The sequence below is a fragment of the Phoca vitulina genome, unplaced genomic scaffold, assembly GCF_004348235.1.
Source record: "Phoca vitulina isolate PV1807 unplaced genomic scaffold, GSC_HSeal_1.0 scaffold3, whole genome shotgun sequence".
Classification (NCBI taxonomy): Eukaryota; Metazoa; Chordata; class Mammalia; order Carnivora; family Phocidae; genus Phoca; species Phoca vitulina.
In genome coordinates, this window is record NW_022589706.1 from 82,891,586 (window position 1) to 82,916,548 (window position 24,963).

General features: G+C 38.4%; 1 protein-coding gene across 2 annotated transcripts in view; it reads right to left on the minus strand.

The window, feature by feature from the left end:
* Window positions 1-1,296: 1,296 nt before the first annotated feature.
* The window catches only part of PAPSS1 (3'-phosphoadenosine 5'-phosphosulfate synthase 1), a 98,649-nt gene continuing 74,982 nt past the window's right edge, over window positions 1,297-24,963 (minus strand). For both annotated transcript variants that reach the window (XM_032400963.1, XM_032400965.1), the window contains exons 11-12: window positions 14,854-15,083; window positions 1,297-2,029 (exon numbers count right to left, since the gene is read on the minus strand). In XM_032400963.1, coding sequence (XP_032256854.1) covers window positions 1,891-2,029; window positions 14,854-15,083 — 369 coding nt within the window. In that variant the 3' untranslated portion in view covers window positions 1,297-1,890. The remainder of the gene's footprint in view (window positions 2,030-14,853; window positions 15,084-24,963) is intronic.

Here is a 24,963-nt window from a genome sequence, read left to right on the forward strand (position 1 = left end):
CCACTGCCACCATGAAACTATGACTCGTTTGGTCTCTATTATCTTGGCATTACTTCCTACACAGTGAACATTTTAGGAAGGAATTTCTAAATCAGCCGAGGTGCTATGTTATACCCTTAGCTGTTTGTGGTTGGAGAGGGAAAAATCTATGGTGCCCTTCAACCTTTGTAGACTTATATAAAGGAGTTCTCCCTAAATAAAGAGATCTAGATAATGTGGCACCAAAAACATATCAACTGTCACCTCTAATTGCTCCCATAAACATATCCATCCATATACTCTACATCACCCGCTAATGAGTATTTTTATTCAGTATCCACAAGTGAACAAACCTATTCACTAGAAAATATCTACTCATGGTATCCATTCTATTTATCAACTTTCTCACTAATTGAATCCCTGTGTAATCCATTTTTACTTTTTTTTGCATTTCTCCTTCTATTTCTTTGCCTAGTGGTATTTTACTCCCATTCACCTTAATGACAATATACTATCTCCATGTATACTCTGCCATCTCTTTTTAATGCTAAATTTTTAAGACCAGATCATGATTATTTCATAGAAAGTATGATTAAAAATAAAAAATACTGGCATCCCCAGGGTGCCTGGGTGGCTCAGTCAGTTAAATGTCCAACTCGTGATCTCAGGGTCATGAGTTCAAGCCCTGCATTGGGCTCCATGCTACCTAAAAAAAAAAAAAAAAATGCTGGCATTCCAACCAAAATTGTATATCCTGCTCCTCAATAAACATCTCCACTTGAATAGTCTACTTGAGGATATTCTACAAAAGCAAACTTGACATGCTGCCCCCTCCCCAAATGGACTAACTGTCATCCCCCTAGCTCCCTCTATCAGGTCTCTATTACTGGTACCACCACATTAGGTGTTTAAGAATATGAGAGCTATTTGGGAAAACTGGTTGAGTTTCTGGATAGACTGAGAATGCATTATCATTTTCCCACTTAAAAATTCACTATGAAACACAGTGTAGAAACTATTAGATTCCAGTAATGAAAGATGACTGTATTGGGGCACCTGGGTGGCTCAATCCGTTAAATGTCTGCCTTCGGCTCAGGTCATGATCTCAGGGTCCTGGGATCGAGCCCTACATCAGGCTCCCTGCTCGTTGTGAAGCCTGCTGCTCCCTCTGCTTTGCTCTGTCAAATAATAATAATAATAATAATAATAATAATAATAATAATAATAAAAAGGATGCCTGTATTTTCCCTCCTCCATCAGAAACATTTCACAAGAAGGAAAGGTTATATGTAAACACAACAAAAAGTATCATATAAATAAGAAGCCAAAAGTTTAATGTTTCTGAATAAAGAAAGTTCATTCAGGGCTTACACAGATCATAAGAATAGATTACAACAGCTGAGAGATCAATAGCTTATTGGAAGGAAAGAAGAAAGCAGTTTATATTTTCAATGTAGAAAAAGAAAATCTAATTGCTACAGATGTCTTGTAAAATTCCCAAAACAAAGTCTAGCCAAGGTTATTGTTTAGTGGATTTTTTTTTCCTTTTTTCAAGGGATGAAAAATGAGATTCAATGTGTATACTATTGGTTACAACTAATATAACAGCTTGAAAAAATCATAAGACAGAAGCATAAATATAATATAAAAAGACAAGATTTTAAAATTGTACTGTAGGAATATTAACTATAACAAGTGGAAAAGTACATTAAAACCAGCAGTTTTTACTGTTACACTAGTTCAAAACAAAACTCATAAGGCAGACCAAAACTGATGCTAGTTAAGGAATGTGGTCTGTTTTTAGGAAGTGTATCCAGACAGAAACCACCACAAAGAAATGCCAACAGTAATTACATGGTCCCCTCTTGTTACTCAGTGAAGTGTCAAAGGTGGAGTGACTGGGTCAACAGCTTAAGCTTTCTCCAAGGATTTGTAGTATTCCATCAGCACAGTCCAGGCTTTGGGAGCCATGAAACCTTCTGGAGGTTTCTGGCCTTCTCGTGCAAGTTTGCGCATTCGTGTTCCTGAAATAAATTCATAGTCTTCATGGCTGAAAGAGAAAAAAAAAAGAAAATGATTTCCCATTTTTAGAATCTTAGTGAAACTTTAAAAAGCTTTTGTTCTTCTGTTCATGGTAGATAAGCTTAATGGAAAAAAAAATCTGAATAAAACATAGTACTTGTAAAATGAATGATCGATCTGATTTCAGATTTGCCACTGAACAAAAAACAACATGTTCTCAAAAATTACCCATTTTTTGAACTAGGAGACAAATTTTAATTGAAATTTTTACTGAGATCATTGTATATTCACATGCAATATTCACAGTGAGAGCTCATGTGTCCTTTACCCAGTTTACCCAATGGTAGCATACGTTGCAAAACTATAGCATAATATCACAATCAGGTTATCAGTATGGACACAACCTACCAATCTGATTCAGACTTCTCTAGTTCTATACAATTTTATCACATATGTTGGTTCATGTATCCACCATAGTCAAGATGTATTAACAATTCCAAAACCATGACCATCCCTTGGCTTGCCCTGTTCTAGCCATACCCACCTCTCCCTGCTTATGTCCTCCTCCCCAGCCCATGCCAACTATTAACTTAGAACTAGAAAGTCACAAAAACAAAAAGGTATTAAATCCAATTTAGCTATCACAGATTGAAAACTTTTTAGGAAATTTGAATCTGAAAGGTTAAATGCATAATGGGACATTAAGAGAAAAATTATAATTGTTTTACAGCAAAAGCAAGTTAAGTAGCAATAATGGATACTATCCCACTGGTAAGATACCATAAAAGTTGTGTTAGTTTTTCTCATCTTCTTATATTCAAAAACACACAAAGGGGGCACCTGGGTGGCTCAGATCATTAAGTCATGATCTGCCTTTGGCTCAGGTCATGATCCCAGAGTTCTGGGACCAAGCCCCGCATCCCAGCTTCTCCCTCTCCCACTCCCCCTGCTTGTGTTCCTGCTCTCGCTGTGTCAAATAAATTAAAAAAAAAAAAATACACAAAGGCCCTTAAACCAGTAAGCACTGAGCACCTATGGCCATGGCACATACTGTCTACCAGTAATTTCATCCTCTTCCTTCAAACAAGGAGAACCAACCTACATAGCAGACCAGGACCCATCAAGAGCTCTGGATCACTTAGGTTACCAGATCACAGGCTGTGTTTACTCCTCGTTAGGAGCTCTATGTTCCTTCCCCACTTCATTATTTGTGGAGTTAACTTGGGGATCGTAAATCATAAACTGCCACATGCTTCTAGACAGATGCCAAGTATGTTTTTTTAACTAATAATCACACTGCCAGGAATCTACACTAAGGAAATAACCAGATGCACACAAATGTTATGCATAAAGGGAGCTATCTGAAAGTCGTTTCAGGATAGTAAAATATTGTAAATGACCTGAAGGTTGAAGGTTCTAAATAAATTATGGTACAGCGCTGAGTAAAATAATCGGGACACAAAACTTTATGTGCAATACAAATGCAATTTTGTTAAAATAGAGTGTGTGGAGAGAAGGCTACAAAGAAATACACCCAAATAGTGGTTTCTACACAGTATTATCACAAGTGCTTTTAATTTTGCTCATGTTTTCTGTAGTTTTCTACAATGATTTTTATCAATTATCAATATCAAAATTAAATAAAAAATATAAAATATCAGAAATTTTATAATGAGTTTTATTTTTAAAAGTTTATTTTCAAAAAATCTCTCCCCAAAGTGACTTTAAATAATTTTTAAAAATTTAACCTTAAATCAACCTGAAGCCTCCATCATTTGGAATACTGCCCCTGAGGAAAGCAGCTACATGAGGCGCTGCTACAGCATTATGCTTCCTATTCTGGTCTCACAGTAGTTATAATGGCTAGTGATCCATACTTACACAGCAGGCATTGATCAACAATAAAGAGTATATCTGAATGGCGCTAAGGACAAAGAAATATTTACTAACCAGTGCTCGGATACTTTATTAGCTTTCATTTCAGGAACTCAATAAATATTTGGTGAAATATAAAAGAATGAAAAGGTGTATGTATAGAAAAATTCTATGTGGTTCAATACAGAACCACATATAGTCTTAAATGAGTCACTACTCTTCATCTTCTGGCAAAAAAAAGGGGGGGAATACAGGATTTTTTATTGCTGTGGTGAATCTGAGCTACTTGTATATTCCCTTTTATCTAAATCTAGATTACTCACGTTAGCGATTTCCACGTGACCTTCATAATGAGCTCTTCCATAATCATCTTCAGATCTGTCTTCTCTCTGACCTTGCTCACCTCCACTTTAAGCAGGGGGACCCACATACCACCTTCCTAACCTGGTTCATTTAATCTACCTAGGAGCTCTCAGACTGTGGGCTCCAAACCAAGAAAGACCAAGTATTGTGATTTCCTCATGATCCAAACTATGTACCGGTCTCTGGTCGCTCTTTCTGCTTTTCTGATTTTGTCTGTGTGCTCAATGACCCCACTGCTCATGGGGCTTCTAAACCTTGCAACTGGTGGTATTACCACCAGGCTCTGTGTACCTCTTTCATCTGGCCTGGCCCTATGCCTGCCCACAACTGTTAGTTCCTAAGATCCACATGACTCTTGGTCCTGAATCAAGTTCTACCTCTTCGATTCGCTGTTGGCCCCACTCCCCAGTGAGATACCTGACTTTAGTGAATGTCCCAACCCTCTTTGAAACATATCTGAAAATTTTATTCTGGAATACTATACATGGAGGATAGGAATACAAAATAGTGTGACTCATTTCATCAGTCACAGGAAAATCATCTCTTACCATTAAGCAGAAAAGCCGTACTTAAATTCAGGCATGCAACATCTTCCCCTAGTCACCCTGCCTGCTCTTCCTATTCGAATCCTCAACTACCAAAAGGATAGGAAGATATACATATGCATTCAGCTCAACATTTCAACAGCTCTCATCTGCTTAAGTAAAACTAAAACCTCTTTCAAATGTTATATAAATTTTCAGTGATGTTCAATAAAAATGAAAGGTTAACAGATATTGCTTAAAAGATGGATCCAAACAGTTTCAATCTAGGGACTATCTCTCACTTCTCACATCTGTTCAATGTGCAAGACAAGTCAGATCTTTTTTAACATGCGGGCCCATGCAGATGGCTGGTTCCCCCAGCTGACATGGGAAGTAAGACAACATCTTTCTCTTATACAAATGACAACCTAAGGGGAGAAAAAGAAATTGACTGTATGTGAGATGGGCCTAGAAAAGAAGCAAGACTGCGAGAGGAGATTTCAAAACATTCAGTAAGGTTGGGGTTAGAAACAATCTGTAAATTTATCAACACTAAAATGAAAACTGAGTTGGAGAAAACGTTAGGTAAGCTCTCCAAAGAAAGACTCAGCAAAAGGAAAAGCATTTGTCAAAGGAGTAGGAGGAAAACCAAGATGATACGGAGGTCACAGAAGAAGAGAAGTTCTAAGGAGAAGTTCTAAAGTGTTAAGGCCACAGAGAGGATGAGAAAAATGACCATGAGGAAAAAAACCCTACTGGACTTACAAATCAGAATTTAAATCTTAAATGAAGAGTTTTAGTAGATGGTGAAGAAGAGAGACAGAGTAGTAAATTGGCAGAGATAGAGAGTGGAAAAAAGAGGAGACTTGTTTTTTTTTTTTTAAAGGAAAAGGGGGGGGGCGCCTGGGTGGCTCAGTTGGTTGAGCGACTGCCTTCGGCTCAGGTCATGATCCTGGATTCCCGGGATCGAGTCCCACATCGGGCTCCTTGCTCAGCAGGGGTCTGCTTCTCCCTCTGACCCTCTTCCCTACTCACGCTCTCTCTCTATCATTCTCTCTCAATAAAATAAATAAAAATCTTTAAAAAAAAAAAAAAAGGAAAAGGGGGGGCTTTAAGCAAGTATACAGGTGGGAAAAAGACTGAGAAAAGGGAGGATGAAAGCCAGGAGAGAAATGAAAGATGGAGAAGGAAGCCTGGCATGAAGGACATAGGAAGGGGGGCTTTGACAAGGAGGAGCATCAGGAATGAAGGAAAGAAGAAACAGTGATGATGTGGGGTTAGAAAAAGACGAGGCAGTTAATGCAGGATGGTCTTAACCTTCTCAATAAAGCTGTGAAGACTGCCTTCAAGGGTAACAAGAAGCTGTGTGGGAATGGAATAATAATAGAATCCATCAACACTCCTGACTTTGACTCCAGGCCAGCCAGGTTACCCCTGAGGGCAGGGCTTAGCAAAGCCCAGATCAGAGAGGAAGCCAAGAGGGCAGAGCGGTCCAGAGAGCTATCCAACTGTATCTAAACATCCTCACTCCAACCCGATGTCAAATCAGTTCGTTTAGCTCCGGAGGTTCACTTATCAGCACCCTAAAATGAGCTTCGCTGAGGAAAATTATGACCCTAGAGCTTTATGGCCACGTAAATTTTAAAGCTTGATTTCAACAAAGGAAACCTTGTGTCCCATGCCTCAAGTGCTCGTTCTAGAAGGCAATGAGAAAGAAGTGAGAGCTCAGCTTGCGGGATGACTCTGTCCTGACTATTTGATGAAAGGAAAAAAGCCAGACCAATTACAGCCCTTTCTTCCCCCCCCCACCCCACCCCCCACCAATGCCAAACTGTCTGGAATCCAGAAGTTTGTTTGCATTCCTTCTGAAATTGCATTTTAAAACCAAGGTCCCTGGGTACCTCTTTTCCGGACGCTCTTTCACACTCCATCTGCCCTGCATGCCACAAACATTTCTTCAGGGTGGTTCCACTCCACCCTGGCTACAGAAAACACATTTATTTTCCTCCGCCTCACACTTGTACTGTCACAGAAGGATTTTGCTTTTTACCAGAAGTCAGGTGCAAGGACTTGGCACAAGAGTCACATTACCCATAATCAAATCGTATTTTTCACAGTTCATCTTTAATTAGACATCACCTTACAGAAATAATTAAATCAAGTAAAAACTCAGATATCTGGGAATAATCTAAAATTAGCTCTCCACTTTACCTGTGAGTAATCAGGAATCTGCCAGAAGCAGAAAAGGCTACTAAATAAATGACCCCGGCTGGGGCTTTCACTACAAAGCAATTCTAATAAGCCATCTAATTACACTAGTTAACCAATCTCCCATGGCACCTGAAAAAAGAAAACACAAGTATGTTGGATTTTTTTCCTTCTCAAAACCACTTGGTCATAGATTCTTACAATCCACAGCTCTTCAAGAAACAAAGGGGTTTGAATGGCAGGGAGGGGGGGAAAAGCACACCATCTAGCAAGCTACATGGGACCCTGTGGGTCGGACCAGCCTCTTGTCCCACGTGGGATGTACTAACCACATGTGGCCAGCATCTTGACTGATTCCAAAGTACAATGACTCTTGGCCACTTGTTGAAGATTTTATCCTTACAACCATCTGCTGTCTCTTAGTCCACATATGTGGCCATCAGAGCCACCAGCACGAGTTGCTCAAACGGACAAGAGCTGGGGTCAGCAGACAGCCCATCAAGTGTATCTTTTGAAGGTTCATATTCAATTAGATCGGCTTTTTAAAAAATGCTAACTGGACAATAAGCAGAGAAGCAAAGGGGAATTTCTTCTCTGATAGAACTAAAAATAATAGTGGTAACTTACAAATGAATCTAAGAACTATTTTGGGTCTAATTAACTTTTCATCCAACTTGAAAGCAGCTCATATATGATACTATGTAGATCAAAACACTAAGAATTCTTAGGCATGAGGTCAAAAGTCATCTCTTCAAAACCAGATAAACAGTTACTTAATGGCTTTCTTTCCAGGAACTAAAAAGCACCAGCTAGCATAGTACATGACAAATTTAACAATTTTTAGTTTCAAACCAAAGACCAACTGAAATACACAAAAAATTTAATTATCTAGAACCTACTTATACCAAAATCCTTAATTCATCATGTTTTCCTCCCAGCACCACTATCTTATAAGTAAAAGCTAGAGAACAGCTCCTATCAGACATTGAGTCAAATAACAAATTTCCAGGATTGTCCTAAAAAGCGTACTGAAGTCAACTCAGTTTTCGTTACCAAAGACGGTCATGAAACCTATATATAATCTACCACAGAAGGCAAATGGAGGTCTTTAACTGAGTACCAAAGGACAGGTTTCAAAAGGACCCAAAAATATCTTAATGGGCAAAATGGGGTTTTTGTGCTTTCAACTGGGAACAAGAGCATATCCATTTTCACCTGCTTCTGAAAGAAGCCTCTGATTACTCAACAGTGGATTCCAATTTTCAGAGAGCTAAACTCAGACGCTCTCAGATACCCATCATCCAAATGAACTTATCTGGTAAGAAGTACATGGCTGAACTCTGGTTATACGAAAACTTCCTTTCAGCAGACTGCCCTGGCCTCTTCTGAGCAGCACATTGATGTCCCTGGGTCCTGCTTCCAGTATATAGCCTACTTAGTTGTAGGAGGTTATAGAGAGAGAATTAATACATTTTCAAGGGGTTTTTCAAAATTAGTGACCCAAACAGCTTAAGCATCCATGAGTTAACCAGAAAATCAGGTAAACCCAGGACATTGCGAGATAATAAGGACAGTGCTTTGACCATATTAATTTCATTTATACTTGTCACTTCGTCTTGTGATTTGCTTTCTACTTTTGAGACACATGTGACTATCCTCATTTATTTAGAAACCAGGACTTCTATTACACTCAAAACATCTAGATCAGCTCCAAATATGAAAGTAAAAAGTCTGGAGAGATTAAAAAAAAAAAAAAAGGAGCGTATTTTGGACTTGTGACTAATGATGAAATAATTAAAAAGAAAATAAGTACCCAAATATGCCAATATTATTACAAATCTTTGATTCTCAACAGAGGTAATTTTGCAACCTCACCTCTCCCTCCCCAGGGCAAGCATCCTAGAATGCACCAGACCCCCCCACCCAACCAACAAATTATCCGGCCCCATACGTCAATAATGCCAAGATTAAGAAAGCCTGCTAAACGGCATGTTGTTAGGAAAGAAACTGATTTGATATTGTTATAATAAGGAAATCTCAGTCCTACCTCCAAAAAGGCAGAAAACTTAAGAAAAATGAGAAGATCCTGAAGTCACAGGAAAAAGAAAAGCAGATAGAAAAAAAAAAAAAAAAAAATCAAGACACCAAACACAATACTTGTGGCTCTTTCCTCCCGGAACTCCCTGCAGTAAGCGAGATCAGGGATGACACGGCACCGCTCTACAGTCTAAGGGGAGATCACAGCCAGGCCTCAACAGTGCAGGGTCTGAAGGTCCAGATGTAGAAACACTATACTCCATGTGTGCTGGACAACAGGTGCAAGAGGTGGGACCAGGTACGACAAGAAGATGCTACCTAAGGACACGAGTGAGCTATAAGGAAGCCTCTAGGCCAATCTTGCTCTGCAGCACAGAGGGGCCTTCGGCACTTCCTCGCTCAGCCCTGTGCTGTGCACACAACCACGGGGACTTGTGGTTCAGTCTGGTACCAGAATGAACAGTAAGGAGCCACTGCAATGTGTACAGAGAGCTTCTAATCGCGTGAAAAGATGCTCATGAAAAGTAAATAATTAAAAGCAGGATAAAAAAAATTCTATGTTATAAACTCAACTATGTTAAATGAATGCATAGAAAAAGAGTAAAATCAAAGCACGGGAAAAAAAAACCAGTGATGGCATGAGTGTTATTTTTAAATTGTTAATATTGTTTTTTTCTCCTTTTAAATGCTTTTATAATTTTTTTAAAAAAACATTGGTTTGTTTGGTGTTTTTAATTGGTTGACCACTGCTGGAACTCATCCTTTTCATTTGTTACCACCCAAAAATGCATCAAAATCAGGGTAGCCCACTCACCCAGAAAGAAGCAACTTTCTAGGAACAAAGGTTTGAAAAAGTGAGCACACGTGACTGAAGCCTATTTTCCTTCCACCAGGCTGGGGTATTAAGAGCACCTTGTATTGCTCTACTGGGAAACCCAGATTACTCTATCCTAAGCACTAAGGGAAATACTTTCCCAAGGTCTGTCCCGTTTGCTCTTCCTACTTTTTCTCTAGTACTTATAGTTATGTCCATTTATCTCCTAAGAGTAGTCAAAACTGGTCAGGGCTTTGGGGTAGAGAAAAGGAGCAGATCTTTGGCCTTTTTTGGTTCAAGGCTACTTTGGCGTCCCTGGCATTAAAAAAAAAAAATAAATCTTTCATATAGTCTATTCCAGCACAGCAGAGTTCTAATTGGGACCTTACATTGTTGGTTACCCTTCAATGCGTGGCTCTCTCTCCTTGCCCCTACCTCTTCTCTCTTTCAGAGGTTACAACTGATTAAAAGCAGGACATGAGTACTACTGGGTTTTATAATGAAAATACCACAACATCTCCTTAGGATATTCTATCTATTTATTCCTAGTATTAACAATGAGAGAAAAAAAATTACTTTTATTTTACTTCTAGAAAACATAAGCTTCTCACTTCTCCAGAATGTTTTCCAAAGAGGGGTCTATGAAAAAATGAAGACAAATAATGTTACTACCATTAGAGGTCATTTGTACCACAAAAGGGATTTTGCAGATGCAATGAGTTACACTAATCAAATGATCTAAAATAGTGAAATTATCTGAGTGGATCTAACCTAATTACTGAAGCCTTTTGAAAGCAAAGACTTTTCTCAGCTGATAGCAGAAGGGAAAGTCAGAGAGATCTGAAGTATGAGAAAGATTCACCATGAAGGAGGTTCTCTTGCTGGGATGGAGGTGTCCACAACAAAGGACCTAAAATGGCTTCTAGGAGCAGAGAGCAATCCTTAGCCAATAGCCAGTAAGAAGATGGGGACCTCAGCCCCACAGCTGCAAGGAACTGAATTCTGCCAGCAAGGGTCATCTTGGAAGTGGATTCTTTCCAGAACTTTCAGATAAGAGCCCAGCCTGCCCGGAGAATCCAATGTAATCCACCCAGACTTCTAAGCCACTAAATTTGCGGCCATGTGTTATGCAGCATTAGAAAGCTAACACAATTAGCAACTTGGAAACACTGAAGTATAGCTTTAAGAGTAATCACACAGAAACCACTAGAAAAGATGAGCTTTCCTGTGGAAGGTATACAAAAGGGAAGGCTGTATGAAAAAGCCTTGAGAGATGCCTACAATTAGGAGTATTTTTTTAAATGATACCGATAATATATGGATTAAGATCTACTCCAGCATTAAAACTATGAAAATACTCTATTGATAATGTGAAAATAACCAGACCGCAAACACTTTCATCCACCTGTCTCTTCATTTACCCACTTCCACAAGACACTCTCACTCATGTGTGCTCTTTTTGTTGAGTCGTTATTTCAATAACTGAACCATAATTTTGCATTTTTCTACCCACATACAAAGATTTACTGCATAAAGGAGAAAACATTACAAATAACTGAATTCTTGGGGCGCCTGGGTGGCTCAGTTGTTAAGTGTCTGCCTTGGGCTCGGGTCATGATCCCAGGGTCCTGGGATCGAGCCCCGCATCAGGCTCCCTGCTCAGCGGGAGGCCTGCTTCTCCCTCTCCCACTCCCACTGCTTGTGTTCCCTCTCTCGCTGTCTCTCTCTCTGTCAAATAAATAAATAAAATCTTAAAAAAATAAATAAATAAAAATAAAAAACTGAATTCTTAAAGTTTGTTTGTAATATCTGAAAGAATGGGGTTTAATCTTGTAGTCCTAGAAAACTGAATTTCCTTGAGTCACTATTATAGCAAATATGAACCCACTTAACTTCCTAAGTAAAAACAGATGATTTTTATCATAATTCCTATCAATATCTTGCTTGAAATCTTCATGAAGTTTTTTTCTCCCTAAGCTTTGTTTTACACTAGTATTTAATTAAATCAAAAGCTACAAAATCATTAATTACATAAAAGCTGGCATTGAATAACATCCATTAATCAAACATAAGACAACCTCATATGTGCATAATTAATAACTGTGTTTTCTCACTACATCAAAGACTATCGCCTTTCCACAAAATTTTAATCACTTCCCAACATATTCCCATCAACTTAATTATATTTGAACACAAATATAAAAAAATAAGAAAACTAAGGCAGTTTTAAGGCTTCCCAAGTTACAATTTATTAAGATTTGGTAACTCAAAAAAATTCCAAGAAAATGAGCCACTCATGCAACTAATATAGAATTCATCATTGGAAAATCTTATGAGAACTGATGTAATTATTTAGCTTTTGAATGATTAAAAGAGAGATTTAAAGCCATACTACACAGATTTAACAAAACACGAAAGTTATCAAGGGCTTCCCAGCACATCAGTCAATGATACACAGATGGGTTCTGGGTCTTGCAGGTGACTGAATCACCTGATCATGCATGGAAAGAAACCACAGTCATGAGACATCAAAACAAGAAGTGTAAAAGAAAAGCTCAACTCTAGTTAGTTTTGTTTCCTTAACTCATCAGCATGGAAACTCACCTAAGTTTTAACTACTTGGCCACTAGCAGAATGATTCTATTTCTCTTTTCTCACTCTGTAATTAATCATTACTTTCAGAACAAGATTATGTTCATAACGTCTTGTACACAAACTGATCAACTGCATGCTGGATGAGAACTCAAAGGTTTGCCAGCCCAGCGTTTCACCTCGGACATTCTATATGTTATAAATTTGTAGAAAGCAATGCTACCCTCCATCGAGGGTTCTCGGCTGGGGAGCCTTTCAAAAGAACTGCCGGTGTGTAGGCCTCTCCCCAGAATAAGTAAATTAGAATCTCTGATGATGACCCTATATAATTTTAACCACAAAAGGACAGGACTGTATTAGAAACTTTTTTTTTTTACTTTCCTTAATATTTAATTTATATTTTTAGCTTCAATCACCTTTTGTGATAATATAGTCCAAGGTTTACTAAAATTGCTTTTATTTTTCTTAAAATTCTCTTGTTAAAGCTTCCGAGGCATCCCTTTGGAAGAAAAGGCCCATTTGCAACTCTCAGCACACCCCTCTTATAGCTGCATTGTTGGTAAGACTGTGAAATTGCATCGTGTGTGTGCATGTAAGTGTATGTACACACTCATATGTATATATACACACATACAAACAACATACACAAACATATATATTCTCAGAACAAAACAAAACACAACATGGTCACGATTTAGAACTATTTCTATGTGTTGACAAACGCTGGTCTTTTATAAAAGTAAAAATGTTCTGGATTATTGTAAATTCTTCTCTTCGTGTGGTTCAGAAGTACACTGGAATGTGGGCCATATTTCAGATCTTCAGGAAAGAATAGTCTAGAAGAGCTCCTGTCCTGAAGTCCACACCTAGGCCACAGGTACAGCTGGGAGTTGCCTGCAGTTATATAAGCCTCTTCTGTTCATTGACTCCTAAGATTTTCCCATATTTTAGCTATAGTTCATCACTCTGAAAAGCCTGCAATCACCTAAAATTGTGCATTTGTTTTTCTCCAGAATTATTTAGACCATTAAACAAGAAGCCAAAAAAATCCCTTAAAGTCTACTGTAAATAATAGTATTTCTTTACCCAGACAATCTATCATTTATCACAAAGAAATTCAATGACACCGAACTTTATGTTGCTTTTAGAAACAAGAAAATGTTTTGATCTATAAAAGGTTTCTTTTTCTTTCTTGTCCCCATCATTACAAAATGGGCCACACCAAATGAGGACACAGGGTCAAGATCAGCATTATTCCTGAATACAGAATTAACTGTAAAGTATCATAGAAGAAAGGATGAGGGCTCTCAGATTAAAGGTCATTAGACCACGGTCAATTTTCAGTTAGTACCTGTCAGTAGAAGTAAATGTAAGAAAACATATATAAAAATACATGTTCTACTTGCTGAACATGAATTGTAATTTGTGCTAAAAAAAAGTAGGTATACTATATAAGGAGATGTAATTTGTACTAAATAAGCATCAATCAACAAAACAAGTATCTGCTAAAATGTAAAAATAACTAGGTGCTACAGATCATGGAAAGAAGTACAGATTTTAAGCTAAGATGGAATCAACTCATCCACTGCCAACATTTTAGAGAAGAAACAAGGCTAGACAGGCACAGGACTCTCAAGTCACCAGTCGAGGACAGGGCTAGAACCCCTAACTTCCTATTCTAGAGCCTTACACTGCCACTCTACATTTAGATTGACATTGTCTATAGATAAAGATTAATACAGAAGGGCCATAGATACATGTTTGACACTACCAATAACCTGTACTAAAAGTTTGTTCGTTTTTTGCCCCTCCTAAGATTTTTGAAGAAAGAAGTTGCGCTCTTAGCGGTCAAGAGCACAGGCTCCAGAAACACACTCCTTGGGTTCAACTGCTGGGCTGCCATTTACTACTCTGTGGCCTTATACAAGGCATTTGAATTCTGTATGCCTCAGCTTACTACTAATCTATAAAACAGGGATAATAACAATACCATAGGATATTGTGGGGAATAATTTGATACCTATAAAGCAATTAGGACAGTGCCTGTCACATAGGGATTCCAAAATATGAAATTCTCTCTCACTACATAGATTTTTCTGGGCTTACCGGAGTAATCATCACTAAGTCCCTGGACTCCTTCTACGTGCTCTGTACATAATACATAGATACATAGATACGGCAGACACAGAAATGTCCATACTGCCCCGAAGAGCTCCACAACAAAATTCCTGAAATCATGAACCATGAAACCAGATTCAATTTTTATTTCTACTTCTAACTGCTAGCATATTGAGAAGTTAGCTTCCTAGGTTTGGCCTTTCTCTGAAATGGGTACAACAAAGCCTGCCATCAGTCAAGTTACTATAAAGCTGAGACAATATGCCCTGGGAGCAGCTTAGAGCACAAGGTGTTTCACAGATCTGTGAATATAAAACTTACTGTTCAGAGTCATAGTAGTCCATACGCTTCTTTTTCTTGTTGTAAGCTGCAACTCGAAAGGGAACTATTTCCAAGGTGATTAGGCCAGGGGCCATTGTCAGCACTTTGGCACCATGAGTTGGCTCATAAAGATCCTTCCCTGTTTCTGGATGAGGCATGCCAGCAGGGTCTCGTCCAACAATGTAAAAATTGGCTCCTGCAACCATCCGTGCTCGGCAATGCCATTGGACCTAGAATAAAAGTTTTCATATTTGATAACTATGCTTTTATGCCAGTACTTAGAAGTAGTAAATGGATAATAAATGCATGTATACAGACGGCCCCAAACTTAAGGCCCCCAACTTTATGATGGTGCAAAAGTAATACACACATTCAGTAGAAACCATACCTCTAACTTCAAATTCTGGTATTTTCCCAGGCTAGCAATATGCAGTAGAATCCTCTCTGATGATGCTGGGCAGGGGCAGTGAGCCACAGTTCTCTATCAGCCACACAATCACGAGGGTAAACAACCCACACACTTACAACCATTCTGCACCCATACGATCTGTTTTTCACGACCACTCTTGTTTTTTCACACTCAATACAGCATTCAATGAATTATATGAATTATTTAACACTTCACTATAAAATAGGCTTTGTGTTAGGTCAATTTGCCCAACTGCGCTAACATGAGTGTTCTGAGCACATTTAAGGTAGGCTAGGCTAAGCTAGATGTTTGGTAGGTTAGGTGTATTAATTGCATTTTTGACTTAATGTATTTTCAACTTATGATGGGTTTATCAGGACATAACATCATCATATGTTGAGAAGGACTTGGACTACTTATAGAATGAATATCAGTACGAAATCTCAACAAGTTTAAATATGTCATCTTGGGAAGTCAGAAACAAAACTGGCAAGCCCTCCCCACCAAAACCTAAAAGCATAAATGTGTATAGATGTTTATGTGTATGTATTTATAAATATTTTTGGCTCTTTAAGAGATATGTAAATGTACATGTGTCTATATGTATGATTGTACGTAACCACATGTCATTTATATATAGTTCAAAATCTAGTCTATTAGAAGTCAGGCTAGTAGTTGATCCTTTGAGGGAAGCAACTGGAAGGTGCTTCCAGGATAATGGTAATGTTCTTTTTTGCCCCCCAGATTTACTGAGTATAATTGACAAATAAAACGGTATATATCTGAAGCATACATGATTTGATAGATAGATATTGATAAATATTCACCACAATGAAGTTAATTAACACATCTATCACCTCACAGTTACCTTTGTGTGTATGTGTGTGGTGAGAACAATTAGGATCTACTCTCAGCAAATTTCAAGTATATAATATAGTATTATTAACTATAATCACCAAGTGCAACATTCGACCCTCAGAACTTACTCATCTCATAATTGAAAACTATGCTTTGAATTGAAAATTACAAGATGGATCCTTCGACAAACTTCAACAAGTAAGAGCTTGTACCTAATCCATTTTGATGTTACCTCTAAGAGTCCCTGGTAATGTTCTGTTTCTCGATCCAGGATCTGGGTGCTGGTAATTAGAGTATGTTCACTATAAAAATTCATTGAACTGTACATAAACTTGTAAGGTACACACTCTTCTCTATGCTATATTTGAATAGATTAAAAAAAAAAAGCTACCGGAGGAAAAGGATTGCAATTTTATGAATCCTTACATACACTGGCACTGAGAAAACCCTATAGCTAAGTGACTCCTACCCAAGACACCCGGTAAGAAGAAAACCGGGTGTTGGTCGTGACTCCGCAGCTACGCTGCATCCAGAACTAGCTCTGAAGCTGATGCAGTCACACTAGCACTTGTTGAAAAATAAAAAAAAATTATTCATTTAACATCCAGAATTGTAGTACTTTAGAAGTTAAAGTAACCGTACAGAGATCATCATTCTCATTAACATGAAGAAACTGATGGCCCAAAGGTTAAGCGACTTGGCCAAGAAAGTGTAGAGGAAACCCAGGTCTAGAAATCTGGCCTCACCTCCCTTTCGGTGTTAAGCTCTACCACGTAGTAACCTACAAAACCACTTCTGGTCTAGGTGAAAATAAGATATAAATGATGACCACCCACACACCATTGTCATTTGCTCTCTCTTGACAGTTTGTCTTATACCAAGACATATTTTTATTGACATAGTTTAGAAAGTGCAATAGCATAAGGACAATCCCAGACCCCACACTCAAACTGATCACCCTGAGGAGCTGCAGCTTTTTCAGTTGTTTCTAGTGATATTTACCTGTGTGTGTGTGTGTGTTTAAGATTTTATTTTTAAGTAATCTCTACACCCAACATGGGGCTTGAACTCACAACCCCGAGATCAAGAGTTCTGTGCTCCACTGACTGAGCCAGTCAGGCGCCCCTGTGTTTCTAAATGGCATGTGTATACTGCTGATTTGACTATTTAATTTTAGATATTATATTACTTCTACATTATTTATATTACCTAGTATGAAGATGCTTGACTCTTACTCCATTCTCCTCATTCCCTATCCCATTTATCCAATAAATACAGTGATATCACCACTGTTGGTGAAATCAACATTTGTCTGTAAAAGGGGAATTACAATTGTATTTATCTCATAAAACTTGTAAGAAAATTAATATATGAAATGTAAGGGCTTAGAATAGTACTTGGTATAAAGTACATAAAAAATGTCAGCCATTACCATCTTTACTTTATTCCCCTCCTTGTACAACTGTTTGTTCTTCCTAGAGTTAATAATTGTCTTGACTTTTTTTTTCACTCACCTATTTTTCCATATACCTGTATTTCTAAGGACCTTATACTACCTTTCTTCCTGAGAACACAGTTTAATATGATCCCTACTACTCCTTGCAGTGTAGCCATGTGGCAGAGTTTTGGCCGAAAGAATGACAGCCCAAATGGTATGTGCCAGTTCCAAACATGGAACATTTAAAAACCTCCTGAGTACTATCCTAGTTCTCTTTCCCCATATGTTAGCTAAATAAAGAGGACCCCAAGGTCCTATCACTCTATGTTTTCTACTATGCAGCATTACCACTGTTTGCAATGAGCTGTAATAGTTCTGTATGAACAAGATGGCAAAACACAATGATAGAAGACCTTTGTTCCTCATATATGCCACCTCTTCCTCCCACCACCTTCAGATTCAGCGCTTCATGAAAATTCTGCTCATTCCCCTCTGCCCCTTCACTGTAGACACACAAGACCTTTGCTAGTCCAGACTCAGAATTTTTATCAAAGGGTCAGTCAAAATCAATCATCAATTAACTACTTTGCAACTTCACTTAAGTGGAAAATCATTTCAGCCTCATGCAAATTAGCTGCTGCTTTCAGAGTCAAATTAAAAAGGGCAATCGAAGTTCTCTGAATTTAGGTGAACTTACTCTGCTCATTAAATATTTATATCTATATACTTAATTCATTCAAGTACCAAATGGTCAATGAACCAAGGATGTATGGCTTAATTTTAACATGGAAGGAAGCTCAGATCATTTAATCCAACCCTCTCTGCCCTTTTAAAAGGAGAGGAAACCAAAGCCAGAAAAATTAGTACCTTACAGGATCACAAAGCAACTGGCAGTGGCCAGTTCTAACTTTGGCTTATAAAATAGCCAGGAAATTTAATTGCCTCTTTAATTTCTTCTAGAGGTTAAATGAGTAAATTAAAGGTAAACACAACAAACACAGGCAGAGTCAACATTCTCCTGCAAGTGACTGAATAATTTTAATTTACATTCTAGGAAATGGTTTCCCTATGAGAATACTTTTTAAAACTGGAACAACCAGGAATAAGCAAATCACATGTAACTCTTCCAAGAATGCCTGGTGTGAATCAACTTACAACCTACTGAAAAGATAATATGCTTTAATCAAAAGAAATGCAAGTCAGCCCATAGCCATCCCCCGTATCTGGTTTAGGAACACAGGCTTTTGAATCAGACTGTCCTAGATTTAAATCCTGGTTTTGCACTTTAATGTCAGAATGCCCTTAGTCAAGTTTGGACTTGAAACTGAAGCCTCGGTTTCCAAATTTATAAAATGGCAAGGGTAATGTTTAACACATCAGACTGGTGGGAGATTTGAAAACACTCAAGACAGCACTTAGCCCTCAACAAAGGACAGTCACAAACACTGCCACTGTTACTATTACTCTGTGAAACAGTCCATGACAATTCCGGTTGCATTTAATTGCTTCCTAGCCAGTGTTTCTAAAGAAGATTCATTTGCTCTATGAAAAAGATGACATGCTGCCTAGAAGGTGGTCACTAAAACCCTGTGAGCGCTGCCTGTTTCTCTCTCCAGCACATGAGGTCAAGATGTACTATCTTTTTATGCCCAGTGGCAAGCAGGTTTGGAATACTGAATGCATATGAAGAAGGAAAACAGTGATGTCCACAGCTTTCCTATAAAGTCTTCTAAGGATCTGTAAATGGCCAACCTAACAAGTGACTTATTTTCTACTTTACTTGCATCTGCGTGCCAAATAACAGATTGGCTTTTTTTCTGATTACAAAAGTAATTTAACTCCTATGTGGCAAATAGTGTTGGTTGCCTATACAAACAACTGATTTTTCTTTGCCCTGATCTATTTCTTGATGACAGAAACCACAGTCTAGAAGATGAAAATGTCAGGTCCTTGTTTTTGCAGCCTTCCCTGCTGTACAGCCATACGGCCATACAGTGTGGGCATCTGAGCAAATAATGGGATCTCTGAGGAAGTCTGCTGGAAGAATCCGGAAAACCTTTTCCCTAATAAAATTCTCAACTCTCATTTATCTGAAAATGTCTTTACTTCACCTTTATTTTTGCTTGAATATAGAATTCTAGATTAACAGACATTTCTTTTTGTTTTTCTCTTAAAGATGTTACTCCATGTTTCTGGTTTGTATTGCTCCTGAGAAGTCAGCCGTCATTCCTATTTCCCTACTGTTTCCTCTTCCTCCCTCCCTCCCCTATTGCTTTGCCTTTTTTTTTTTTTAAGATTTTATTTGAGAAAGTGTGCAGGGGGGGGGGGGGCAGCAGACTCCCCCGCTGAGCATGGAGCCAGACAGGGGGTTCGATCTCATGACCCTGAGATCATGACCTGAGCTGAAACCAAGAGTCAGACCCTTAACCCCCACTTAACCAACTGAGCCACCCAGGAACCCCTATAGCTTTGCTTTTAAGGGTCCTCTTTATATCATGAAATTTCAGGAGACTGACTATGACTAAGTGTAGTTTTCTTTGGATTTATTCTAAGATTTATTAGGCTTCTTGAATTTGTAGGTTGACTTTGGAAAACTTTTAACCATTTTTTCAAAAACCTTTTCTGCCACATTTTTTCCCCCTCTCCTCTTTTCAGAACTCCAATTAAATATATGTTAGATGGCCTGATACTGCCCACAGGTCACTGAGGCTCTGCTCATTTTCCCATCTATTTTCCTTTTCTTTTCAAGTTACTTTGATTGATCTGACTTCTCTCTCACTGACCTTTTCTTCTACTAACTCTAGTCTGCATTTACATCCATCCAATAAATGTTTTCATTTCAGATCTACTTTTTTAGCCCTTGACTTTCCATTTGATTGCCCCCCCTGCCCCCCGCTTGCACACTTTCTGAAATAGTTTCCATATTTTTGAGATTCCTCATCCATAAGACCATATTTGCTTTTAAGAAGCTTTAATGCTCTTAACTGCTAATTCCTACATCAGCATCATCTCAAGGTATGTTTCTAGTGACAGCTTTTATTCTGGATTATTGATCACCCTTTCCTGCTTCTTCATATTTGTAATTATTCATTGTTACTGTATACTGGACCTGTGCATGATTTCTTCTAAGGAGTCTGAATTGTGTTGTTTTCCTTTAGAGTGTCAACAGCTTCATTCTAGCTGGCAGGTAATTTACTGGCACCTTTTTTTTTTTGAGGTTTATTTCTTCCTTGTTGGGGATGTCACTCTAGCATTTTTTTTTTAAGATATTTATTTGAGGGGCACCTGGGTGGCTCAATCATTAAGCATATTGCCTTCAGCTCAGGTCATGATCCCAGGGTCCTGGGATCAAGCCCCGCATCGGGCTCCCTGCTCGGCAGGAAGCCTGCTTCTCCCTATCCCACTCCCCCTGCTTGTGTTCCCTCCCTCACTATGTCTCTGTCAAATAAATAAATAAAATCTTAAAAAAAAAAAAAAAAAAGATATTTATTTGACAGCGAGCAAGAGCACAAGCGTGGGGAGGGGCAGAGGGAGAGGATCCCAAGCAGACTCTCTGCTGAACGCAGCGCCCCACTGAGGGCAGAGCCCCATGTGGGGCTCTACCCCAATGACCCCATGATCACAACCCAAGCTGAAACCAAGAGTCCAACATTTAACTGACTGAGCCACCCAGGTGCCCCATAATTCTATAGCTTTTTGTGCCAATTATCAATCTATTGTCCCTTAACTCCAAATTCACCCTTTAGTACTCGCTCTGAGATAATGAACTGAACTCTTTAAGTATTTCTCCCTTTACAGTGAGCACAGTGTTAAGTTTTATCAGTAGAGGGCATCATAGGGACATTGTAGGAGGAAGGGGGTGTCAAAGATCCCTGTGTATGGTGATATTGAGTGGCACTCTGCTCCATGGACAAGCCCAAAGTACACAAGCCTTCAACGACCCCAAAGCCTAAGCCTGAGCGCAAGGCCCACCCCACTGCTGCCCTTCTAGTGCAGATACTGGTGCATTCCAAGCCTCCCACCAGCAGCAGCTCCCTGATTCCCACAGTTCACCCACCCACCAGCCTGTGCTCACCTGTGTCCCAGAGGGTTGTTTCTTGCATCCACCTCAATACAGGTATCACACTGTGCACTGCTCTGGCAGCAAGCAGGCTCCCTCCCAATGCCCCGACCCACTCTGAGCACCAGTCTGCCAGCCTCAGCTAGCCTGTTCACCAGAGGGTATTTCCTGCTTTCTGGTTTCTGTGAGCCCACTTGTGGTCCAGACAGTCCACTGAATTTCTCCACCATCTGGTGGGAGGAAACTATGTCTTTTCCAATGAGGTCTGCAGCCCAGTCTTAGGGAGGGGGATCCCTTTTCCAAGTTTATCTTTCCTTTGGTAATCTCCCTCAACCCTAGGGTAATCTTTAGATTAGAGTTCACTTTACATTTTTATAATCACTCTCCTTTTGAAGTTTAGTAATTCTTTAAACTTCCCCTGTTTAAATTCTAACTAAAATGGAGGTTCAACAATTACCTCACTTTTAAATAAGGTTTGAGAACTGTCTTATCAAAATGTTACACAGAATATGGACTACTTAGAATCAGTAACTCGAGTTAAAATAGATATTTGTTTAGAATTTCCTCCCAAAGTACATTTTGGGGGCTAAGGTTTATTCAAATCTCTTATTTCCATATTGTAATACAAATCAGATTTACTTAAGTTTTGCTGTCCAATAGTGATAAAAGAGAAGTAGTTTATAATTCAAATTATAATTAACTCTTAAAGAAATGTAATTTATCTATGCAAATATTAATCCTATAATGCCTACTCCCTACCACCCATCACAGATTTATTAAGATATTGTGTGACTACTGAACCAAAAGATTACTGTTAGGAACCCAAATTATACATCTCCATACACAATATTTAAAATGTAAATTCCTTAGAATTAGAATTGCTCTTGATTTGTCCCAATATGGCCATCTTACCTAGAAGAGTGTCTCTTACTCATTTTTTTTCCTCTTACCTATTTTTAATTGACATCTCTTTTGATAAACATAAAGTCTCATTTGCTCCCTGACTCCATTAGAAAAATGGTATCCATCATCTATCCCCCTACTCCCAAATATTTTGGTAAATTTTATTTTCAACAATCTCTGAAACAAAAAATGAACAAACTTTCCAATTTAAAATTATATTACAAAAACATATAACTGGACTATACTACTTACATAAAATACTGTGACTACTACACCATCTTCTCCTGCTCCAATTGAGAAATTCCACTATCCCAGAAGCCTGGCAGAGTAAGTATATATCCTCAATTTTTCTTAATTACAAATACTGAGGGGGGCACCTGGGTGGCTCAGTTGGTTAGGCTTCCAACTCTCAATTTCGGCTCAGGTCATGATCTCAAGGTCATGAGATCGAGCCCCATGTTGGGGCTGCATGGAGCCTGCTTGGGATTCTCTCTTTCCCTCTGCCCCTACCTCCTCCCCCCACCCCTTGCACGCTCTCTTAGAAAGAAAGAAAGAAAGAAAGAAAGAGAGAAAGAAAGAAAGAAAGAAAGAGAAAAAGAAAGAAAGAAAGAAAAAAAAAGGAAAAGAAAAAGAAAGAGAGAAAGAGAGAAAGAAAGAAAGAGAGAGAGAGAGAAAAACTGAGGATAATAAATAGAACAATTTAAGTCCAGCTTAGGTGACCTATTTCTTTATATATTCACTCTGAAATTTGCTTTTATGTAAGTGTAGTAAATTTTATTAAATTCAACATTCCATATGGCAAAACTCAAATAACTGATTTATAAAAGAATTTAGGCACAGAAACTATTTTCTTACATAAATGTGCAAGTTTTCCTTTCCAAACTATCAAAAGTGTACTTATTTTAATGTACAAAAATCCTTTACAAAGTCAAATCCATGACCTATTTTTGTTGGGTAAAAAACCTATACCTTCATTCATCTCACAAATTCCATATTAAAATACCCCTCTCTCTTCTTTGTACACTATCACATCTTTCTAATATTAATCTATTTTCCGGAAATTCCCAAATCATAATGGCCTGTCTCCTGATGTCTCAACAGTAGGAATCATTTTACACTCTTCAAGTGACTGGGAAAATCTAGAGAGGCAAATGAAAAAGGAGGTTCATCCTTCCCATCATTAGATTCTGGGTCCTTATGGCTTTCTATCTTAATTGTGCAACTAGTACTCTGAATGCTTCTACCAATTTCTATTACTCTGTACGGGCACTGAACAGTATTCAGTCCTCATAAGAGTCACATTGATGATGTGCAATGCAAAAATTACAAATTCTACTTAGATGTTTCATTCTCCAGCTTGTAGAAGAGAATTACAATTTACAATTACTCTCATCACACAATCTTAAGAGTTGAAAGGGAGTCTAGACTGTGGAACCCAAATCCTTCATTCTGCAAATCAAGAAATTGAGATGTGACATTCAAATTACAAGTTGTCCCAAAGATTCCCTTTATGTGCAAGAAATCTCAACTGTCTGAGTCTTTGAAATAACACAACTCAAATGTAAGAGATGTATTTGTTCAGAACCATCAGCACCCAAACTAATTTTTTTCTCATAAATTATGCTTCCTTGGCTGAGCCCAGCTTTGCAGATTAGGAGGATCGAGGGGAAAGAGAGTAAATCCACCATGGCCCAGCCCCCCATCTCACTCCTGCCTCTCAAGCCCAGGGGCCCCCAAATTTGCTTTTGATAAAAGAAAGAAGTGCTTGATTTTGTTCTGCCTCTCCACCCTCTCACCAGTTATTATCTTAAGGAACCAAAGGTGGTAAGGCATTGGAAAACATTTCATGAAGTTCTTTACTAGGGTGAGAGAAGATCAAAATAGGTACCAATGACTGAGCTCCTAATATGCTAGTCACTGTACAAAGTGTTTTATAAATATTATCTCATTTAATGGTTTCAGCAAATTGATCAGTTACTATTCCTATTTCACAAATAAGAAAACTGAGACCTGGCAAGTTTCAGTAACATGTCTAAGGTGCAAAATGAACAACTGAAAGAGCAAGTATTATTCCTGGGTATCTCCAACCCCCAAATTCATGCATACCTATTCTTACTGAGCCCCTCACGCTGTGTCAAGCCCTACAGCAAGACAGGACGTCAGGAGGACAAATCCTGGTTAGCACTACACTTAGGGAAGGAACAGTATAGATTACCTAACTGCAGGAAAACCAGACTAACAGACGATATTGGAACATGATGCTGCTTCACTAAGAAACAAGAACAGATGCTGAGCAGAAAATCTATAGAAAAATCAGGAGGAAAAAAAGGGCATTTTCCCCCGTGAAAAGCATCCTAAAACATCTGTAAAATCTAATGCCTCTGAATTAAATTAGTAATTTCGGTTATCAAGAAACTAGATATAAGCTAAAAATATATAAAA